Here is an 18,341-nt window from a genome sequence, read left to right on the forward strand (position 1 = left end):
AGCCCGTACTTGCTCTCATCCTCCTCGCTCTGTTCAATGTTCGCTTCCAATGGATCGATCCGATTTGCCTTGCTTATCGCTCTGCTCGTAGGGTTGCAGGTCAATTCAACACCTCTGCAAAGCTCTGCAGAGTATGCCCACTCGCCGATTGAACGTCAATTTGATGCAACCGACGAAACAGATGGCGGGACGATGTGGGTGTCCAGCGCGCAGCTGAACAAGATAGCCCGAGTCGGTATGAGTTTTCACGAGCTCTCCACTGCGAGATTCTTGCGGGATCGACATAACACCAAACGAGCTATCCATGACGAAGATACCAATGTGCTACGCTTACTTCAGATCGAGCGTAAAGACGTGTCTAAAGTACACCGAATCCAAAAACACCGACCTCCACCACCGATCCAAAGGTCAGCACGAACCTTGCACCGGCTCAAAACAAGACAAGAAGAGGTACTCAGTGACTTTGCCGACCTGGATGAAGGAAACGCAGCACTGGCGGATGCCAAGGTGGTATTCGCTACCACACTCACAAGGAACGAAGCTGCCCAAGCGACGAGCATTGCGTTGGGAAACGGGGAGGAAAACACGGGAGCGATGATGGTGGAGGTCGTCCCTTCTTCATCACAGATACAAACGTGAGCGCTTCGATCCAGGACTCAAGGAGAAAAAGAGACGTTGTCTGATGAAGGGTAAAGATCCGCAGGAATGATCAATGAATCATGTTTGACAATGGTGTCTGATCCTTCGCAAAAGTTCTGCTCTACATCTCTCGATGGGACTGCGATAGGCAGTGATGCGGGATTGGTTTTGCCCCAGGGATCCGCTTCTGCCTCGGTATCGCCTTCGTCGACAGCATCAGCCTCATTGTCAAGTCCATCGGATGTAGCTTTCCAAGACTTGCAACAGCCCTCAACAGCATCGATCGGCACGTCATCCCCTTCAGCTTCAGCACCCGTCTCCGGAGAATCTGCGGACACGACCGGTATCGCCTCAGCATTCTTCTCCAGCTCGTCAGGAGGACCAAGTGTCACGGATGCGTCGCCGACGCCTATCAGTGGCAATGCTGTCGTGGTATGCCATTCAGCTGTACTAGATGAAAACGCTGACGAGATCAGAACGCCGCCGTGCCGACTGGTGAAGCCTCAACGTCTTCTACTGTATCCGCCGGTCCGATTTCCTCGGCGCCTCCTGCATCTGGTAATGTCAGCACACCATCACCAGTGATCGTCAATGCTCCATCAGTGAACACGTCGGCCAGGGGATCCTCGGAATCTGGAAACACTGTGTCCGCCAGCGTCACGGCATCTTCAGGGACAGGGACTCCATTCGTCATCGTCAACGCGTGAGTAGAAGGAACCCGGTCAGGCGCCAGGCCTCGGCTGAGTGTCGTTCTAGTCTTCCATCCGTCGTCGCCCCAGTCACCGCTGCAGCAGCCGAAGCGGACAACACAGCGACGGTAAGTTGACAGGTCTTTTGGTCTGTTCCACCAGGACTCTTTGATGACAGCTTTGAGCAGACTATCCCAGGACAAAAGATGCAAGTCCTGCCTATAGGTCTGGGGGTGTTTGGCGGTGAGTCCTCCCTCTCTTTACATCAAGTTTATTCAATCCGTCTTTTGACGCGCTTTGCTGATTCCTTCTTCCAGGTCTCGCCGGTATAACCCTCTTGGTCGTTGGGTATGTCTATTACGAGCGGAGAAAGTATCGAGGGCAATTTAGACGTCGAAAGGCTGCTGAGGAAGAGCTGATGGGTCAAGCTGCGCCGATGGGGTCGGCGGGACGATATGGGTCGACTTGAGTTGCTGTATGAATAGGTAGACTTGGCTGAGCCTTGTCATCCTATCGAGCGTATGAATGTCGCTTTCCCATCGGTTATAGCGAGCGAGGTTCAGGTCCGAAGCGGATCGTGTCACTGTGAAAGTGTCCTCATATGAGAGATTTTCCAGCTCCGACTGTCCCGATCGCTCCCAGTCATCTCGATGTAGGCGAGTGCCAATTCCTCAGTCCTCGCACATCGTCACGCCCGCATCGATCATTGCGACCCTCAACCATCTCGCTTCCTCTTGCATCTCTTCCTCGGTCCTAGCTCGACGGTCCTCATCCTTCGGAATGATATCACGTAGGTTTGTCCATCCCCCTCCTTCCGCTCCCCCTTCTTCTCGGTGCGACGCCACAGGTGAGCCTCGCTGCCAGCTCTGAACCCGTGAGACATTGGCTCCGTTCTCCAAGTCCTTCCCCAGGGTCTGCTCGGCACTTTCTAAGGCAGGATAAATCTCATCATTGTTCCCGTTAAAGTCTGTCGATTGTCGAGGGATCAGATGAACATGAATGTGAGGAACTGATTGACCAGCAACTGCGCCGTCCTAATCGTTGAATCAGCATTCCTTGCTTGGTTCCTCCCTTGGACATCGTAGGCGGTTCAGAAGAAGCCAAACTTTACCTGAATTGAGATTGTCAGAGCTTGGGCCTGGAAAGTCTTCTCTAAGATTTTGCCAATTGTTTGTACGGAGGTAAAAAGGTCGGACACCTCCTCCGAGCCCAGGTCCACTAGACGAGGGACCACTCGACGAGGTATCACTAGGACGTCTTGGGGAGCGTCAGTTGACAGCATGCTGGACTGGAGCCGGCAAGTCAACTCACGACCTGGTATCAGTGGTTTGAGATTGACGATTGCGAGCGAAAGCTTGGAGGTAAAAAACACTAATGCGGGGGACGGGGAGGAGGGTCAGTAAGACCTCAGTATTTCAAAGCGATCACGAGCAGTTTCTGACGGATCTAGCAATGAGAGACTCTAACGTACCCTGTCGAGTCACATCAAATGTCGAGAATAGGTGCTTTTTGGTAGACGTCATGACACGAGCAGGTATCGGTACTGCAGGCGAGCACAGCGTGAAAGGGGTGCGACACTGATCAGATAGCCTCAGTGGGGCTCAAAGACGTGATCGGCTATCAGAGCAGGCCTTGACTTGAGCACGAGCTCAGAATCCAAGATGCTAGTATGATGAAGCAGGGTATAGCAATAAAATCCGGGCTCGGTCTGAGTATCGGTTGCTTCGAACCTCGTGGATTGTTTGATTTTGCCTCTCTTACCTCTCGCCATCTGGCCGTCGACCTTTGATCTCCAATGATGCGTGGAAGCGTTTCATGCGCATCTCTCTTACTCTTGTGAGTCTCTGGAGATCACACATCCCCATACATGCCCTCATACTGAAGCCGTCGACCAGATCGCTCTTACCTTCCATTTCCGCATATGATATCCAAGGTCGAATAGCATTCAACAACGTCTTACCGGGTGAGGATGCCTAGCTCAGCGCTCATAGACTGCACGCTGAGGCTTTTCCTCCTCGATGTCAGAGTCTACAGGCGTACCTGTCGGTAGCAAGGTCTCGCTGGATCATGGAGCGAGATATGCCTATATCACTCCTTCCGGGAGTTTTGACCTGTACGTTGGGAGGGAGGCCTTACACGTCCCTGAGGCTCAAACGATGTCCTGCCGAGGAACTGACCATCGACTTAAGGAGCTACGTACCGGAAGGTCAACATATTTTGGAAGGTTTCGTCCCTGGATACATCATGGAATCGGTGAGTGATACGACGTTCAGGCTAAAACACCATGCAACGTCTCGTTTCCGCTATCCAGGCGTCATCGATGCCATTGCCAAGCTGACTCACGCTCAACCGTAGTTTCTGGTGACGATCAACGAGACCATCCACATTCAACCTTACCATGTCGCTCGGGCTCCACTGCCTCTATCCGTCCCTTCCTTTCCTCATCCTATTCAGATGAAGGCTTTTCACAAAGAAGATTACTTTACATCTCCACCTTCGTTCCAGCTTTTGGCGATGCTGAAGAACCCAATGGTGCTATTGATGATCTTTAGTGGAATCATGATGTTTGGATTACCAAAGCTGAATGTGAGTTCGCCGCCCTGCCCAACAGGTGGAGCATTGGACCTCCCGCTCACCTGTCTCTTCCGCAGGAGATGTTGGATGCCGACCCTCAGCTGGCTGCTGAAGTCGCCGCGGCGAGGAAGAAGATGATGGGTGGAGGAGGCGGTAGTGTAGGACTCGTGGAATCGTGAGTAGTTCTCGTCGAATCAAAGGTCCACTGCGATCGCCATCGCCCTGTACCCGGAAGAGCTACCGTCACTTGTGATGTAGATCTTTGGGCTGACGACCCAATAGCATTTCCAACTCACTGCAGGGCGATTCGGATGGCGGCGCATCCAGCGCAAGAAGCGACCGTGCGTCTACTCCGTCCCGTAACAATAATAAGGGAGCACAGAAACGTAGAGGAAAATAGGATGCTCTGCATATGCCATATCTTTTCATACAAAAATCGTGAAGATCGAGTCCTCGTGTATAATTCGTGAGATGACTGAAACCTGTCTGAATCTACCATGGCTGGATCAAACCGAATCCTCTGCTGTCCAACCATTCGATCTCCTGCGTGTCCCCTCTGGACGAATGATCCGAGGCAGAGGCTGTCTCACTGATATCCGCATTGCTCCATAGCTCATGCTCGACCTCTCCGAGATCATCCAAATCGATCAAACTTTCAATATCACTATCGGACGACGTGGGATGAACGAGCCATCGAGGCGAGGTAGCTTGTTCAAGACGAGATATAAGAGACTCGGACAGGCTATGAACCTGGGACGATTCGCTCCAGTTTGATCGTCTGGATTCAACGTCATGGCTGAGATCAGATGCCGGTGATACTGGTCGAGATGAGTGGCCTGAGGTCGAGATTGGGGTGGTGCATCCCGTCGATGGCCAGGAATATACTTCTGGAGGTGTATCCGCAATGGATGCCGGGCTCTGAACGCGATCGAAATCCAAGGTCGGGAAGACCAAGTCACAAGTTGATTCATCGCCTAAAGGATCCCGTTCGACGACATGGTGCTCCCAGATCGTACTTTCGTCCACTGGTCTGTCTTCCAAATGGACCGTCGCAGACCTTGTGTCATTCTCCCAATGTTCAGCGATCTGGGAGGTCTCAATGGGCGTCAGAGCTCGGCTCTCATATAGACCGAACCATTGACCCTCGCCCGGTCTCACGTCTAACGATTCACCAAGTAACCGTTTGACATCTTTTACGGATCGCTGTGGAAAGACGATATTGAGTATATCTGGTCGACCCTCGCTGTCAGGTACAAGCTCCAGGATTGCATTCGTAGCCCTCGGATGATCAGAGTCCAGTACACCCAACGAGTCGAGTTTCGACAAAAGCGGATAGGTTCGGGTTGATCCGTGGATACTGAATGCTTGTAACACGGCTGGAATTCCTCTGAGAAGATCGGCAAAGATCGATAGACCTAGCTCTGCTTCGCGGTAAGAGATCTGTGTGGTAGGCTCCAAGAGGTCTTGAAGGGATGGAGAGAGAGCGATGGAGAGGGTGGTGGTGGCATTGGAGGTGATCAGCGTCTCTGGTAAGATGGGAAGCTCAACCGCTTGAGGAGCTGATGAACGCAAAGGCGCAGGAAAGTATTGATCGAGGCTGTGAACTCGCTCATACCATGATGCCGATGACAAGCGTCGCGAATGAGGAGATCGGTGTCGCTGAAATTTGTTGATCCTGGTAATCCGCTTCCTCTTATAAGGTTCATATCGCGTCGATTTGGGCAGATTGTCGTCCACTGATAGAAGAGCTCGAAGGTAGACAGGAGCATTGGCTATGATCGTCGGGGCGGGCATACTTGAGAATGCTCTCGCCGGTCCTAGGCCCACTTGACCTGCTATCGCCGGGCCTCGGGCATGTAGTGAACCGAGTCTGAATCCTGGTCCACGGAAAGGATTAGAATGGCCAAGGCCAAGTGGCGAGGAAGCGCCCTTCGTCGTCGTCGTCGTTGGCCAGACGTGTCCGAATGGTCCATGGGAGGTGCTGCCCTTGGTCTGAGAGAGCGCAAGAGAGGAGTACGTCTCATTCAGTGCCCTCTTGAATGCTAGACGGGCACGCTGGACCCTTGACAACCTCGACGATGAGAGGATCCATCGGGTCGAAAGTGTCGGGTGTAGCTGCCGAGCGGAATGAACCACTTTACGGATCAACGTAAACCCGTTGGTGGCTGTGAATAAGGCTGGCATGGTGTGTCAGGATGTGAGCAACTAAGTGATAGGTGATAGCATGGTGGGTCAGTCGTTGAAGTTTGATAACGAAGACACCACAGCGCTGCTGAGCATAAATATTTGCCACATTGAACTCGGCATCATCCGACTGATCAGCGTCTCGGCAGCTACTTCGGCAAAAAAACCCGGCTACTTAATTGGCTCCGACTCTCCCACGGTCACATCATCTGATAAGAAGGCACGTGTTGTCGTTGTCGTTGCTGTTGCTGCTGCTGCTGCTGAGTCTTGGAGGAAGATTTACCCACGAGTACGCCCAAGCTTGACGATGTCCACAGCGACTAGCTCGAGACTACTATGGCAATCTCAGATACTCCTGCAGCCGAGCTGTAGAGGTGCACTCCGATCGAGAGCTCCAGTCGTGCGGTCCACACCGCGCCCCCGCGGTTATTCAACATGGCCTAACGATATTAAACCCGTTGACCTGGCTTTTGATCTTGTCGAGCCTCAGGCTGCCAGCGCATCAGATCAGACTCTGGTCATCTGTCATGGTCTATTGTGAGCCTGTCATGAAATTAACAGGTCTTATCTTCTGACACCTGGTGGATTCAGCGGGTCAAAGCAAAACTGGAGATCCCTCGCAAAGGCTTTCGCTCAGAGACTCGGGATGCGGGTCTACACCTTGGTACGTTTGTTTCTCCCCCCTCCTGCAGTGAAGCGAATCTGTCTCAGAACTGATCTGGGGATCTACAGGACCTCCGCAACCACGGTGCATCACCTCATGCTGAACCTCATACCTATGCTGCGATGGCGGAGGACATTGCCCATTTCTTCAGAACTGCCAATCTGGATAACGGGGTCAATCTCTTAGGTCACAGCATGTGGGTGCGAAATTTGGCATGAGAATCCTAGACTTGAAGCTGATATCACGGGATTTTAGGGGTGGAAAGAGCGTCATGGCTCTCGCTCTGAATGATCGACTCAACAGTCCACTTCGATCGCTTATCAGTGTCGACATGTCACCTGCGAAAGGACGTCTTTCGCCAGAGTGAGCGAGCGCAAACGCGCGGCGGGGGCGAAAATTTGAACGCTTATGAGCTTCCCGACTCAGATTCGCAGCGTATACCGAGGCGATGATGGAGATTAACGAGAAGCGCGTCAAGTCAAGAGCAGAAGCAGACGAGATACTGAGAAAGACGGAGCCGGTGGGTTTGAGATCGCTTAAAGGGGCCCCCGGAGTTTGTAGCTGATGATTACCTTCTGCACCCAGATCCTCTCAACTAGACAATTCCTCCTGACCAACACCAAAATGTCCTCTGGACCCGAACCTGTGCTTCAATTTCGTATACCCCTCCCTTTACTCTCCGCCTCCGTCGAATCACTCGGTAGCTTCCCGTATGATCCTCCTCCGCCCGTGAGCTGGGGTTCACCAGAATGGCGAGGTCCCACCTTGTTCCTAAAGGGTGAGGTCGATCTCCATCCCAGTAGAGGATTTTTGTCCTGACGCAGACTTGTGCCAGGCGAGCACTCCAAGTATCTGAATCGGCACAATATACCCACAGCTGAGGCCTTCTTCCCAAACATGAAGTTGGTCACGCTTGATGCCGGGCATTGGGTGCATGCGGAACAACCTGCTGAAACGATCAGAGTGGTCTCAGACTTCATCGAGTCGGCATAGCAGGAAGCAATGGACTGTGAGGGATCTGTACAGGCGGGGCGAAGGCCGCGGAGTTATGCTTGACGATCTTTGGCCTGTGCCTAGTAAACTTAGTCTCCTACTCGGCTGCGTCGCAATCACTGGATTCAGAGGATCCGACCGGTCCTCTGTCCGGACCGGTTGGTCATCTTGAACCCTCCTTACGTTCTTGTGCATTCAAAGCATCGTAGCCGGAGCCTCTTGCCAAAACATGCAAGGGGGCTCTCACGGAAATGCTCACGTGCCTGACACGCAATTATTCGCCGACGAACCGTCCATCGGGGATGCCCGTTGTTTCCGATGGGCGATTATCAAGACTGACGCCATTCATCGAGGCCATCCATTCCTTCATCTTTCCTGTACGAGCAGCCGCATTCGTCTACAGGCGACTCAGTCCATCATACTCTTCTTCAACACATTGCTCAGGCTTGCCCTGCCTGCCAAACTTGTACATCAATCCTCATCCGTGCCGTACAATACGAGCAGCATGTCGATCCCTAGAGTCAAGCTCAATGACGGGACCTCGATCCCAGTTGTAGGCTTCGGGACGGGTAAGCTGGGGCTATAGAATCCTCCAATATCATGCGCTGCTGATACGATACACAATCAGGCTCCGCTTTCTATCAAAAAGAATGCCGTGAGGCCGTGGCGGGGGCTCTGGAAACGGGTTTCGATTCGTTGGACCTGGCTCAGTCTTACGGTAATTCAGAGTACGTCGGACAAGCCATCAAGGAATGGGGAGGGAAACGAGAGGATCTATACATCTTGACAAAGTGTGAGTGAAGTGACTCGGCTCAGGAGCGCAAGAGGGCAAGAGGGGCAAAGATGGTAGCGAAGCGCTGATCGGATCACCTTAGTCGTTAAACGCAATGGAACTGTGGATCCTCGCGGATCTCTCCAGGACGAATTGGAAAAGGTGAGCGGCAACATCGGACCTGTTCGATCGAATGGTTCTGACGCATCATAGCTCGGAGTAGACCACGTCGACATGTGTGAGTGAAACGCGCTTGACAGAATGGGTGTATGTTGATCGACCTACATTCAGTCCTCATCCACAATCCTAATGTGGGTCGATGGCCCGGCTCCAGGAAACCCACACACTGACTCTCTGCAACTAGGCGATCGCCGACGTATCCTACGCTGATGTCTGGAAAACCATGGAAGACCTAAAGAAGGAAGGCCTGACCAAGTCTATCGGCGTTTCAAACTTTATGCAAGAGCATTTGGAGCAGCTGGAAAAGGTATGGACGGTGCCTCCGGCGGTCAACCAGGTGAGTAGTACTGTCCCAAGCACGAGCTTGAGTGGACTCATTCTTTATATCCTACTCCCAGATCCGGTATAACCCCGCTCTGGCACTTACACCTGCCGTCGCCAAAGCCAAAGAAATCAGCGATAAACATCACATCCATCTTCAGGCTTATGGCCCTCTTGGATCATTAAAAGCACCAGGCGGCAACGAAGACGCTGTCGTTGAGAGGATTGCCAAAGAAAAGGGGGCGACGCCCGCACAAGTCCTTTTGGCTTGGGCGGCACAGTATGGAGGAGGTACAGTCGTGACGTGAGTGATAGTCTGGTCGCTCTTTCTTTCGTGCCACATCAGTCGCTCATATTGCTTTTCAGCACCTCTCGAGATGCTGAGCGACGAGGGCAGATGCTAGAGGCGTTTACCAAAATGTCTCCTTTGAGTGAGAAGGAGATCCAGGAGATCGCGAAAGCTGCAAAGAAGGATTAGATAAAGTAGGGCTGGGCATCGACGAAGGGCAGGCGCATATGGGTATCATGACGCAAACACAGAATCGCGCTCTCTTGCCATTCTACATGTGTACTCAGCTTATCCAATCATGAAGGCCATTCTATTACAGCAACACGTCAGCGGAACTCTCTGGACCCGTTTAAAGCAGCTCCCTTTGTTCTCATTGAGCTCATTTAAGGAAGCTGGAAGCTCAGCGATTCACAGACCGAAAGATCGCTTCCCTGTCTGTGTGTAGCAGTAACAGGGGCGCCCCGGGTGGTGGTGGAGAGGGCGGGCGCTGTGAAACTGACAAAGAAGCGCGGAGGAACTCGAATTGCTCAAAGGGGAGGGACTGACCAGGTCCATCGGTATGGCAAATTTTAAGCTTGATCATTCGGCAGAAGCCTATCGGCGGTCAATTAGCTGGAGTGGCACATTTGTGGGAATGAATGAAGACTGGTACCCGGCCCCGAGAGGGTGTCCGCGTTCACCGACATGACACCTCTAACCTCGGATGAGGTTCGAGAGGACCACTCAAGTTGCAAAGTAGTCGTTCGGTGGCATAAGGGAAGCCGTTCACGAGTTGGAATAATTGTCCATCGTGTGCACCTGATGCATGTTTCTTCCTCCAGGCCATAATGGATGACAATTTGATGAAGCTGATCAACGGTGAGGTAAAAGTTCGAGCCAGACCCTTGTCCGCCACACACTCGGCCGGACCCGGTTCCTACGTCTAACGTCCGTAAGGGCGTATTCGCTTTTATTCATGATCGCGTGAGACGTTTTTTCTCCCACGGCAGGGCTGAGCGTCGGTTCCTTGCACTTTGAACGCTTGAATCTGTCAGTCAGGAGAGTTCCTGAAGCATGATACGGTGGTATCTCACAAGCGTGTTTGACTCCAATAACTCGTCCGTCCGTCTGTGGCGCCACGACTCAAAGGGAGGAGGAGTGTATTAGGATTTCTGATTAGTCACTAGAGTTACTAATGATGATTATACCTTAACCCCTTGTTTGCCCTGATGCGGTAATTTCCCTCTCGGCCCTATACCCGAAGGTCAGAAGAGGGAAAGGAAGAGGGGCGCAAGGGGAGAGGAGAGGGACTGGAATAACATCCCGAAACCCCTCTCTGCCCTGCTCTCTCGCTGTGAAGCCCGTCAAACCCGCGGGCGACCTCAGGTCTATGGGGGGGGGGGAAAGGGGAGCAACACCAATGAACGACGATCACCCCCACGTCACATCCATCCATCCCTTCACCCATCCATACCATCCTCACAGTCACAGTGTTCCAGCCGTGGATAGCCCATCTCTCTGTCTCATCGACATCAACACCGCTTCTTATCCCGCCGTGACACTCAACGCATAACGGGGTCTTTTGGCCACTCTTTCTCAATTTATAATAATCACCTCACACCCCATTCTTGGACCTCTGCACCTATCTATATATACACTCAAACGGGATCGGTGTCGAAACATCTCACCCGTGCTGTCTATTTCCCATCGGATCTGGTCACGGAACACTCTTCTGGCGTCCGAGTCCATTTCGCTCGTTCCTCTCGCCTCCCCTCCCTTACCCTACTACTCCATTTTTCATGGCTAAAAATACATTCACCCAGTCTCAGTCTATTCTTTGACTCTTCTCTCCTCACCTGGCACCCCCGCCCCTTCACATAGACGGACCACTCTCTCTCACTCTCTCTCTGAGTTTTTTTTTTCGCGCATTGCAGTATCTCAGAATAGGCCTGCTTCTGCCTGGTTCTTTTTCTGTAACAAAAGTTTTGTACGGGCCGAGGAGGACCTCTCTGGCAAGAGAAGCAAGGATAGGGGGAAGGGGGGCACGCTTTTTCACTCCTTCTCTCTCTTTCTCTCTCTCTCTCTCTCTCTTTCATCATCACCATTCAATCCGCCCTCGTCATCATCTGACCTCTCTTTGGACCTTGTCTCTCTCTCTTCCAACATCATGGATAGGACACTGAGGATATAGGGCAGGGAGGAAAGGAATAAAAAGAGAAAAGGATGAAGACTGAGACTATCATGGAGGAGGAGGCGTATTGTGCGGCGCCCGACCACAGCTTGATGGTGGACATTTCATCCTCCTCTGATATCGACCATGCTGGACCTTCTACGTATCTCGATCATCAACCTGTCCCTTCTCATGATGAAACAGACCTCGGTCGATGGTCTAGAAAACAATCCAGAAGACGTCGATATTATCCCTCATCTCACGCACCACCTTCCTTACTTTCACCGCCACCATCGTTGATACCCTACACGCCGCGTAAACGTAGACCACCGCGCAAACCCGGTCCACTGTTACTCGCTCTCCTACCTCTCGCCCAGGCCGCTCCACCCCCCTATCACAATTATCAACCCACATCTACACATCACGATGCTAGTCCGACCTCGGTATATGGAAATTACCATGAGGAAACCTCTACACTTTCGTACACGCCGACGGGCTTACCGACATCCGTTCAACAGGTCCAAGAAACCGCTCTACCACTCATCCTCACGCGCGATGCGTCAGGAGAATGGCACAAGAGTGATCAGGGTTGGAAATTGTACGGTCGTGCCGCGTCAGACGTGAGTGAATGGAAGCGTATCGATATCATTTTCGGATCATTAATATCGTCCTCTTTTCAGTCCGTCGGTCACAACGAAGTCGTCGCAAACGGAACTGACTTTGCAATCGAGGCAACGCTGCCGAAAGGGTGCGTTGGATGCATCGTTCAACGGGACTATGCGCTGACCATGCGATCCACAGTTGGGGCGCTCCAAACGTTCGAACAAGCTATTACCGCGTCCCGCTCATCGCAGCCGCTTCCTTGATCCTCGCTGCGTTCATCGTGGTCGCCATCATTATGTACGTCTCTTCAATCGCACGGAGCTCTGCGTCGACCTTTGCTGACTTGTATTTTCCAGGCTCGCCCTCAATCGACGCAAAGCTCAACGACGAGCCAAACGTCGCGCCGAGAGGGCACGACGCAAGGCTCTCGCGGCCGCTGGAATATCCGATGAACAATCTAGCACTGGCTTTGATTCTGTTCTCAGGACTCAATTGGAACAGATTGACAATCAGTATGGTATTCGAAAGAGGAGGAAAAAGCAATCGACATTTGTTCAGACAAAGGTCAGGAAGTGGAGAAATGGGCTCAGGAGACGCAAGTCGGGCAAAGGAGATGACGATGATGAGGATGGCGGCGACGACAATCACGCCACCCAAGAGATCATATATGAAGAGCCCAAACCGATCGAGCCGGTCGATGCTCCAACTCATCAAATACTGTCGGCCTCTGGACGTTCAGGCTCAACGACTTCAGCTTCGGATTCTGTAGCGCATAGTTCTCACACTTCACCAACCACGACTCAAAGCAGTGCAGAATCCAACCAACACACTGATCACCATGCACCTCGTCCCGCTGAACCTCAATTGGAGTACCCTAACGAACCACCACCTCAATTCTTCTTACCGGCTTATCGACCGGCCTCTGTGAGGAGCTACAACATGCACGATGCGTCGGGATCATCCGCTCCATCGAGATCACGATCACCACCTGGACTCGACGCCGATGGAGACGAGCAAGCCAGTCGCATGCCTCGAGGGACGGATAAGGTCGGTGCGCCAGGATATTACCCTGCTCCGACAACCCCTGAATCTGAGGCTGCTCTCGCTGCTGTTCAACGATCAGAGGGCAAGACAGCTCTCCCACGTCCGAGCTCCCCATTGGCGTTTGAGCGAGAACAACAGAGTAGCAGTATGGCACACGTCGCGACGGATGATAAGCGTGTGTTGGAGAGAATGAGACTCGGCGGATCTGCACCCTCTGCGCCAGCGATGGAGGGAGTCACCGAAGCTGGACCTTCAGCTCCAGTCGTCGAGGTCGACGCGGAAGGTTTCGAGGCGGTTGATCTGGCCCAAGATGTCGGATCATCTTCCGCCTCCAAACCTAGTCGTCCGGTACCGGGGCACCTGCCTGAACCTCCTCGACCTGTTCGTCATTCCCTCATTCCGGAGAACCCACTGGCCCGACATGACTCGCTTCATCTACTTCCCTCTGCCCCTCCCGCAACAGCAGGAGAGGACGATTCTATGGGACCATCAGCTCCGCCAATGGAAGAGGAAGAGTCGGTTCCACCTAGTGCACCGCCCATCAACCTGAACAATGATGATGAGGATCTATACGAGGAAGCCAGTCTTCCGCCATAGGATCCAAGCTCCGTGGAGCACTGCGCATCATGGACGGTGTAATGGAAGAATACTGGAAGGTTATAAGGGACATATTGGGTCCATGTCATACCATACAAGACGTTTTCTATCAGTTGTACAATCTAGATTACAAGGAAATTCACCATCGTTCGCAACAGAGGCGCAAGGATTAAAATGATTGTCTTGATGTATCGTGTTGGATCCAACACAAGTCATGAGCTCTGACGGCGACCAGAGTAGGGGACGTCAGAATTGGAGGTTTTGAGAATGTCATTTGAGCGAACAGACCTCCACCACCGGGGGCGAACTGAGATAACCGGTGAAATGCGATCCTTTGTCCGAAGCCGATAAGAGATGTCCTTGAATGAGCAGTATAACCTCATTTTCGACACCATTCGGTTTCTTCGACTCTGTACAGCTCACTCCGCTCACCTTATCCGACTCTGATCGACACGGAAGAGACCTCCATAGACCCCGCTGCATCTCTGCCGTGTTCTCTCAGAGCCGGTCGCGCAGAGCTGACCTTGTCCATCTCTTTCGGAGCGGTGAACGAAGATGCACCTACTCCCTCGCGAGCGAGTGAGTCAGAGTAGCTATCCGCAGGGAATCTTAGAAATGGAGAGTCTAGCTGGATTGAGCTGACTTGCACACGCCAGGACAAGCTCTTACTCTACACGCTTGGTTCCTTAGCACAACGTCGACTCGCTCGTGGACTTCAATTGAACCGATCAGAAACCATCGCTCTCATCGCATTCCAGCTACACGAGTATATCCGTGATGGAAGGCATAGCGTCGCTCAATTGATGGATTTAGGCAAACAGATGTTAGGTAGAAGACATGTGATGGGTGAGTGCTTGGTGAACTACAAGGGGGAGGGATGATGCCATGCGAGAGAGGGCTCCTGAGAGGCGAGCCCTTGAGATCCCGTCTTAGAAAAAGATGGGATGAGCGGGCGGTCGCTGGGAAGTCCGGACTTGTCTATGGAGTTACTGAGGGCACCTAGTGGGACGAAACTGATGCTCGTGGTGGGACAGAGGGTGTACCGGAGTCTATACATGATATCCAAGTAGAGGGGACTTTTCCAGTGAGTCTTGCAAGCTCATCGAGGCATAGCGGTGTGCAGAGCTGACGAGGGATCGATTGTAGGATGGGTATGTCTTTTGACATACAATGTCAAGTCTTCGCTTAACAGAGAATGACCTGTAGAACCTTCCTGGTGACTGTACACGATCCAATCTGCTCGGACTCAGGTAACCGTACGTCATCAATATTGGGTACCACTGGGCAGAACTCGGCGCTGACGCTCCTACGGTCCTGGCCTTGACACTCAAAGTGGCACATGCCCTATACGGCTCTTTCCTGCCTCTTCCCTCCGAAGACCTCTTCCCTATTCCTCTGCCTTCCCTCGCACCCCTCCCAGGTCAAGTGATTTGCGTCAAGGAGAAGATCAAACTGAATGAAGGGCGGAAGAGGTGGCTCATCCAAGTGAAAAATGAAGGTGATAGGCCGATCCAAGTGGGGTTTACGATTGGACTCGTTAGACCGTCACAAGGCACTAACGACAAAGTCACGCTCAGGTTGGGTCCCACTACCCGTTTCTCGAGACCAATCCGTCTCTGGTCTTTGACAGACTGTTATCCTATGGTCTGCATCTTGACATCGCGGCGGGCACAGCTGTACGATTCGAACCTGGGGAACGCAAGACTGTTTCGATGGTCGAGTTTGGAGGCACCAAATTCATCTCGGGAGGCAATGGCATCGGATCAGGGCGATTCGATGAAAGTAGGCGTCATACGGATATTGCTAAGTATGTCGAGCGTGGTGGCTTCGGACACCGGATGCAGGAGACAGTCGAGGAAGGAGTCGTCCCGGAGATGGATAGGGAGGTGGTAAGTTGGCCTCTCTTGGTGCTGAAGCTCGATTCCATTAACTACTGCTGCTCAGTATGCTTCCATGTTTGGACCGACTACTGGCGACAGGCTAAGACTGGCCGATACGGATCTCTGGATAGAGGTCGAGAAGGATTACACGGTCTACGGAGATGAATGCAAGTTTGGAGGCGGTGAGTGCGACGGGGATGACGAGCGATTGTCAAGCTGAACAATCCGCTACAGGCAAGGTCCTTCGTGATGGTGCTGGACAAGCTTCCAATCGATCAGATCAAGAAGTATTGGATCTTGTCATCACCAACGCGTTGATCATCGACTGGTCAGGAATTTACAAGGTGAGTGAAGGAGGACAGGAGTTTGGACGACGTCTTTGACGCCACGCTCAGGCCGACATTGGTGTCAAAAATGGTGTCATTGCTGGCATTGGCAAAGCTGGAAATCCTGATATCATGGAGGGTGTCACAGATGGTATGATCGTGGGGTCGTGCACCGAGGTAAGCAAGCACTGAACTGGCGAGAAAGAAGGTTGGTGACGCTGAAAATACCCAGGTCGTGGCGGGAGAAAAGCTCATAGTCACTGCGGGTGCCATCGACGTTCACGTCCATTTCATCACTGCTGACATGTGGCAAGAGGTAAGTAGTCGACCGTCGTCACGTGTTCTCACTCTTTAAGGCGCTGTCGACTGGCATCACCACCCTCGTTGGCGGAGGGACAGGTCCTGCTGAAGGGACGAAAGCGACAACGTGCACTTCCTCAAAGTGGTACATGCAGACCATGCTCGCTGCTACGGATGAGATACCTCTCAACTTTGGGTTCACCGGGAAAGGGAATGATTCGGGCGTCAGAGGCATGAGGGATGTCATTGAGGCTGGCGCCTGTGGTCTGAAGGTCCATGAAGATTGGGGAGCTACGCCCGAAGTCATCGATCGGTCCTTGGCCATGGGAGACGAATATGACGTTCAGGTGAGACAGACTGCGATGCGTCGGGCCCAATTGAGCCAGGAGCTTACCGTTCAGGTCAATATTCACACTGATACTCTAAACGAAAGTGGGTTCGTGGAGCAGACCGTTGCCGCATTCAAGGGTCGAACGATCCACACCTATCATACTGAAGGCGCCGGTGGTGGTCATGCGCCGGATATTATCCGAGTATGCGAGTATGAAAACGTCCTACCGAGTTCGACAAACCCAACCCGACCTTTCGCCGTCAATACACTGGATGAGCACCTCGATGTGAGTCATACGCAACGACAGCCCTCTGACACGGTTCACAGATGCTCATGGTCTGTCACCACCTGGATAAGTCTATCCCTGAAGACATTGCCTTTGCAGATTCGCGTATTCGAGCCGAGACCGTCGCAGCGGAGGATGTCCTTCAGGACACGGGAGCCATATCAATGATATCATCCGACGCCCTCGCGATGGGGAGAATCGGCGAAGTCGTCGCAAGGACATGGAGAACCGCAGCAAAGATGCGCGAAATGAGAGGACCTCTGGATGGTGATATCGATGGAAGAGATAACGAGCGGGTCAAGAGGTATATTGCCAAATACACCATCAACCCGTGAGTTTGCCCTCGTTTCATGCCACTTGCCTGACGCACAAACCCTAGAGCCATCACACATGGCATGTCTCACCTGGTCGGACACATTGCCAAAGGCTGTTTGGCAGATTTGGTTCTGTGGAAACCCGAATTCTTCGGAACTCGAGCTGAAACCGTGATAAAGGGAGGAGTGATCGCATGGGCTCAGGTCAGAAAGAGAGAGAGAGAGACTCGTAGTGTTCTTTTCTTTTCGCTGACAGTTCTCATAGGTCGGCGAGTCGAATGGATCTATACCCACTGTTCAACCTTCCTATGGCCGTCCTCAGTGGGGCGCGAACGCCGGAAGCGTAGCCATGAACTCGATCGCTTGGGTCAGTCAAGCGGCCGTCGATAAGGGTGGGTGATCTCATGTTCGGCAGAGCTGGACTCACGTTTGCCGTCACCTTTGAACTAGATATCAAGTCGCAGTACGGGCTCAAGAAACGTGTCGAAGCCGTGAAAAACTGTAGGAATATAGGGAAAAAGGATATGAAGTTGAATGATGCTACGCCTAAGATGGAAGGTCAGTGGGAAAGACGAAGCAGATGACGCGCCGCCGCCCACTGACGTGACCTGACCCGTAGTCGATCCCGAAACCTACATCGTCAAGGCGGATGGGATTTTGTGCGACGTCCCGCCCGCTACTTCCTTACCATTGACAAAGAAGCATTGGATATTCTGAACGCGATGGGAGTCCAAGGAACCTCCATCGCTCATCAGCTTGACGACGGAGACGGATCGAGGCCGCCGCTGCAAGTTCTTCTAATCGTCCCCCAATTCTCCACAGTCCAAGGTACGACACTGCATGGCTGAACGACTCTTATTCAGTTGTACGGTGACTTCATTGGTTGGCAATACTTCTCGTCAGGCTTCGCTCGCTTGACGACGAACTTTGTGACAGTTTGGCATCGGGCAGACCTCGAGGACTGTTTCAGTAATAAGCCGCTTCGGGTCCCTATGATCCCGCTTGGATTCTGCTGGCCGTCTCTGTAGTCAGGGGAAAATGTGGGAGATATAGCCCGTAGTCTCACAGAGTGATACGTATGATCGGTGCGAAAGATCATTCCGTACCATTCATGTATCTGTGCTCCATCAATCTATGCCAACAGAGTGGGAAAAGCTTCGTTGGTGCCAGTGCTTTAAGGAAGGCATTTGGTTCCCTACATTCTTC

The 18,341-nt window shown here is 52.5% G+C and overlaps 8 protein-coding genes across 8 annotated transcripts; 6 read left to right on the forward strand and 2 right to left on the reverse strand.

Annotated features, from left to right (window-relative positions):
* Nucleotides 1–304: 304 nt before the first annotated feature.
* BD324DRAFT_609011 (hypothetical protein) lies at nucleotides 305–1,797 on the forward strand (the record flags this gene model as incomplete). Its single annotated transcript, XM_022014138.1, has 7 exons — nucleotides 305–407; nucleotides 491–635; nucleotides 696–1,071; nucleotides 1,116–1,342; nucleotides 1,396–1,456; nucleotides 1,517–1,571; nucleotides 1,646–1,797. The coding sequence occupies 7 exons, from the start codon at nucleotides 305–307 to the stop codon at nucleotides 1,795–1,797; spliced, it is 1,119 nt and encodes a 372-aa protein (XP_021870438.1).
* Nucleotides 1,798–1,999: 202 nt separating this feature from the next.
* On the reverse strand, nucleotides 2,000–3,011 carry BD324DRAFT_602053 (HIT-like domain-containing protein; the record flags this gene model as incomplete). Its single annotated transcript, XM_022013938.1, has 4 exons — nucleotides 2,800–3,011; nucleotides 2,640–2,699; nucleotides 2,440–2,585; nucleotides 2,000–2,362 (listed from the first exon to the last, which is right to left on the reverse strand). Exons 1-4 carry the CDS (start codon nucleotides 2,849–2,851, stop codon nucleotides 2,000–2,002), a joined length of 621 nt encoding a protein of 206 aa, XP_021870439.1. The 5' UTR covers nucleotides 2,852–3,011.
* On the forward strand, nucleotides 3,012–4,339 carry BD324DRAFT_628397 (hypothetical protein). The gene is made up of 7 exons (XM_022016117.1): nucleotides 3,012–3,164; nucleotides 3,224–3,291; nucleotides 3,354–3,441; nucleotides 3,518–3,581; nucleotides 3,684–3,914; nucleotides 3,980–4,077; nucleotides 4,185–4,339. The coding sequence occupies exons 1-7, from the start codon at nucleotides 3,124–3,126 to the stop codon at nucleotides 4,300–4,302; spliced, it is 708 nt and encodes a 235-aa protein (XP_021870440.1). The 5' UTR covers nucleotides 3,012–3,123; the 3' UTR covers nucleotides 4,303–4,339.
* Nucleotides 4,340–6,208, reverse strand: BD324DRAFT_628398 (hypothetical protein). The gene has a single exon (XM_022016118.1). It carries the CDS (start codon nucleotides 6,084–6,086, stop codon nucleotides 4,395–4,397), a length of 1,692 nt encoding a protein of 563 aa, XP_021870441.1. The 5' UTR covers nucleotides 6,087–6,208; the 3' UTR covers nucleotides 4,340–4,394.
* Nucleotides 6,209–6,393: 185 nt separating this feature from the next.
* BD324DRAFT_642523 (Alpha/Beta hydrolase protein) lies at nucleotides 6,394–7,743 on the forward strand (the record flags this gene model as incomplete). The annotated part of the gene is made up of 7 exons (XM_022017490.1): nucleotides 6,394–6,623; nucleotides 6,678–6,750; nucleotides 6,819–6,946; nucleotides 7,006–7,113; nucleotides 7,177–7,270; nucleotides 7,336–7,528; nucleotides 7,586–7,743. The coding sequence occupies 7 exons, from the start codon at nucleotides 6,394–6,396 to the stop codon at nucleotides 7,741–7,743; spliced, it is 984 nt and encodes a 327-aa protein (XP_021870442.1).
* Nucleotides 7,744–8,248: 505 nt separating this feature from the next.
* On the forward strand, nucleotides 8,249–9,494 carry BD324DRAFT_651583 (NADP-dependent oxidoreductase domain-containing protein; the record flags this gene model as incomplete). Its single annotated transcript, XM_022018357.1, has 8 exons — nucleotides 8,249–8,312; nucleotides 8,372–8,536; nucleotides 8,619–8,677; nucleotides 8,729–8,753; nucleotides 8,807–8,826; nucleotides 8,880–9,032; nucleotides 9,094–9,320; nucleotides 9,383–9,494. The coding sequence occupies 8 exons, from the start codon at nucleotides 8,249–8,251 to the stop codon at nucleotides 9,492–9,494; spliced, it is 825 nt and encodes a 274-aa protein (XP_021870443.1).
* A 2,031-nt stretch (nucleotides 9,495–11,525) lies between these two features.
* Nucleotides 11,526–13,698, forward strand: BD324DRAFT_609014 (hypothetical protein; the record flags this gene model as incomplete). Its single annotated transcript, XM_022014139.1, has 4 exons — nucleotides 11,526–12,074; nucleotides 12,135–12,202; nucleotides 12,256–12,354; nucleotides 12,414–13,698. The coding sequence occupies 4 exons, from the start codon at nucleotides 11,526–11,528 to the stop codon at nucleotides 13,696–13,698; spliced, it is 2,001 nt and encodes a 666-aa protein (XP_021870444.1).
* Nucleotides 13,699–14,031: 333 nt separating this feature from the next.
* On the forward strand, nucleotides 14,032–17,923 carry BD324DRAFT_489307 (hypothetical protein). The gene is made up of 18 exons (XM_022012927.1): nucleotides 14,032–14,277; nucleotides 14,355–14,544; nucleotides 14,733–14,782; nucleotides 14,845–14,849; nucleotides 14,905–14,954; nucleotides 15,032–15,213; nucleotides 15,276–15,587; nucleotides 15,643–15,760; nucleotides 15,813–15,922; nucleotides 15,974–16,081; nucleotides 16,137–16,220; nucleotides 16,261–16,551; nucleotides 16,594–16,821; nucleotides 16,863–17,152; nucleotides 17,201–17,339; nucleotides 17,401–17,527; nucleotides 17,586–17,693; nucleotides 17,755–17,923. Exons 1-18 carry the CDS (start codon nucleotides 14,254–14,256, stop codon nucleotides 17,850–17,852), a joined length of 2,514 nt encoding a protein of 837 aa, XP_021870445.1. The 5' UTR covers nucleotides 14,032–14,253; the 3' UTR covers nucleotides 17,853–17,923.
* The last annotated feature ends 418 nt before the right edge of the window (nucleotides 17,924–18,341 follow it).

Source organism: Kockovaella imperatae, assembly GCF_002102565.1.
Source record: "Kockovaella imperatae strain NRRL Y-17943 chromosome Unknown BD324scaffold_8, whole genome shotgun sequence".
In the NCBI taxonomy this organism is placed as follows: Eukaryota; Fungi; Basidiomycota; class Tremellomycetes; order Tremellales; family Cuniculitremaceae; genus Kockovaella; species Kockovaella imperatae.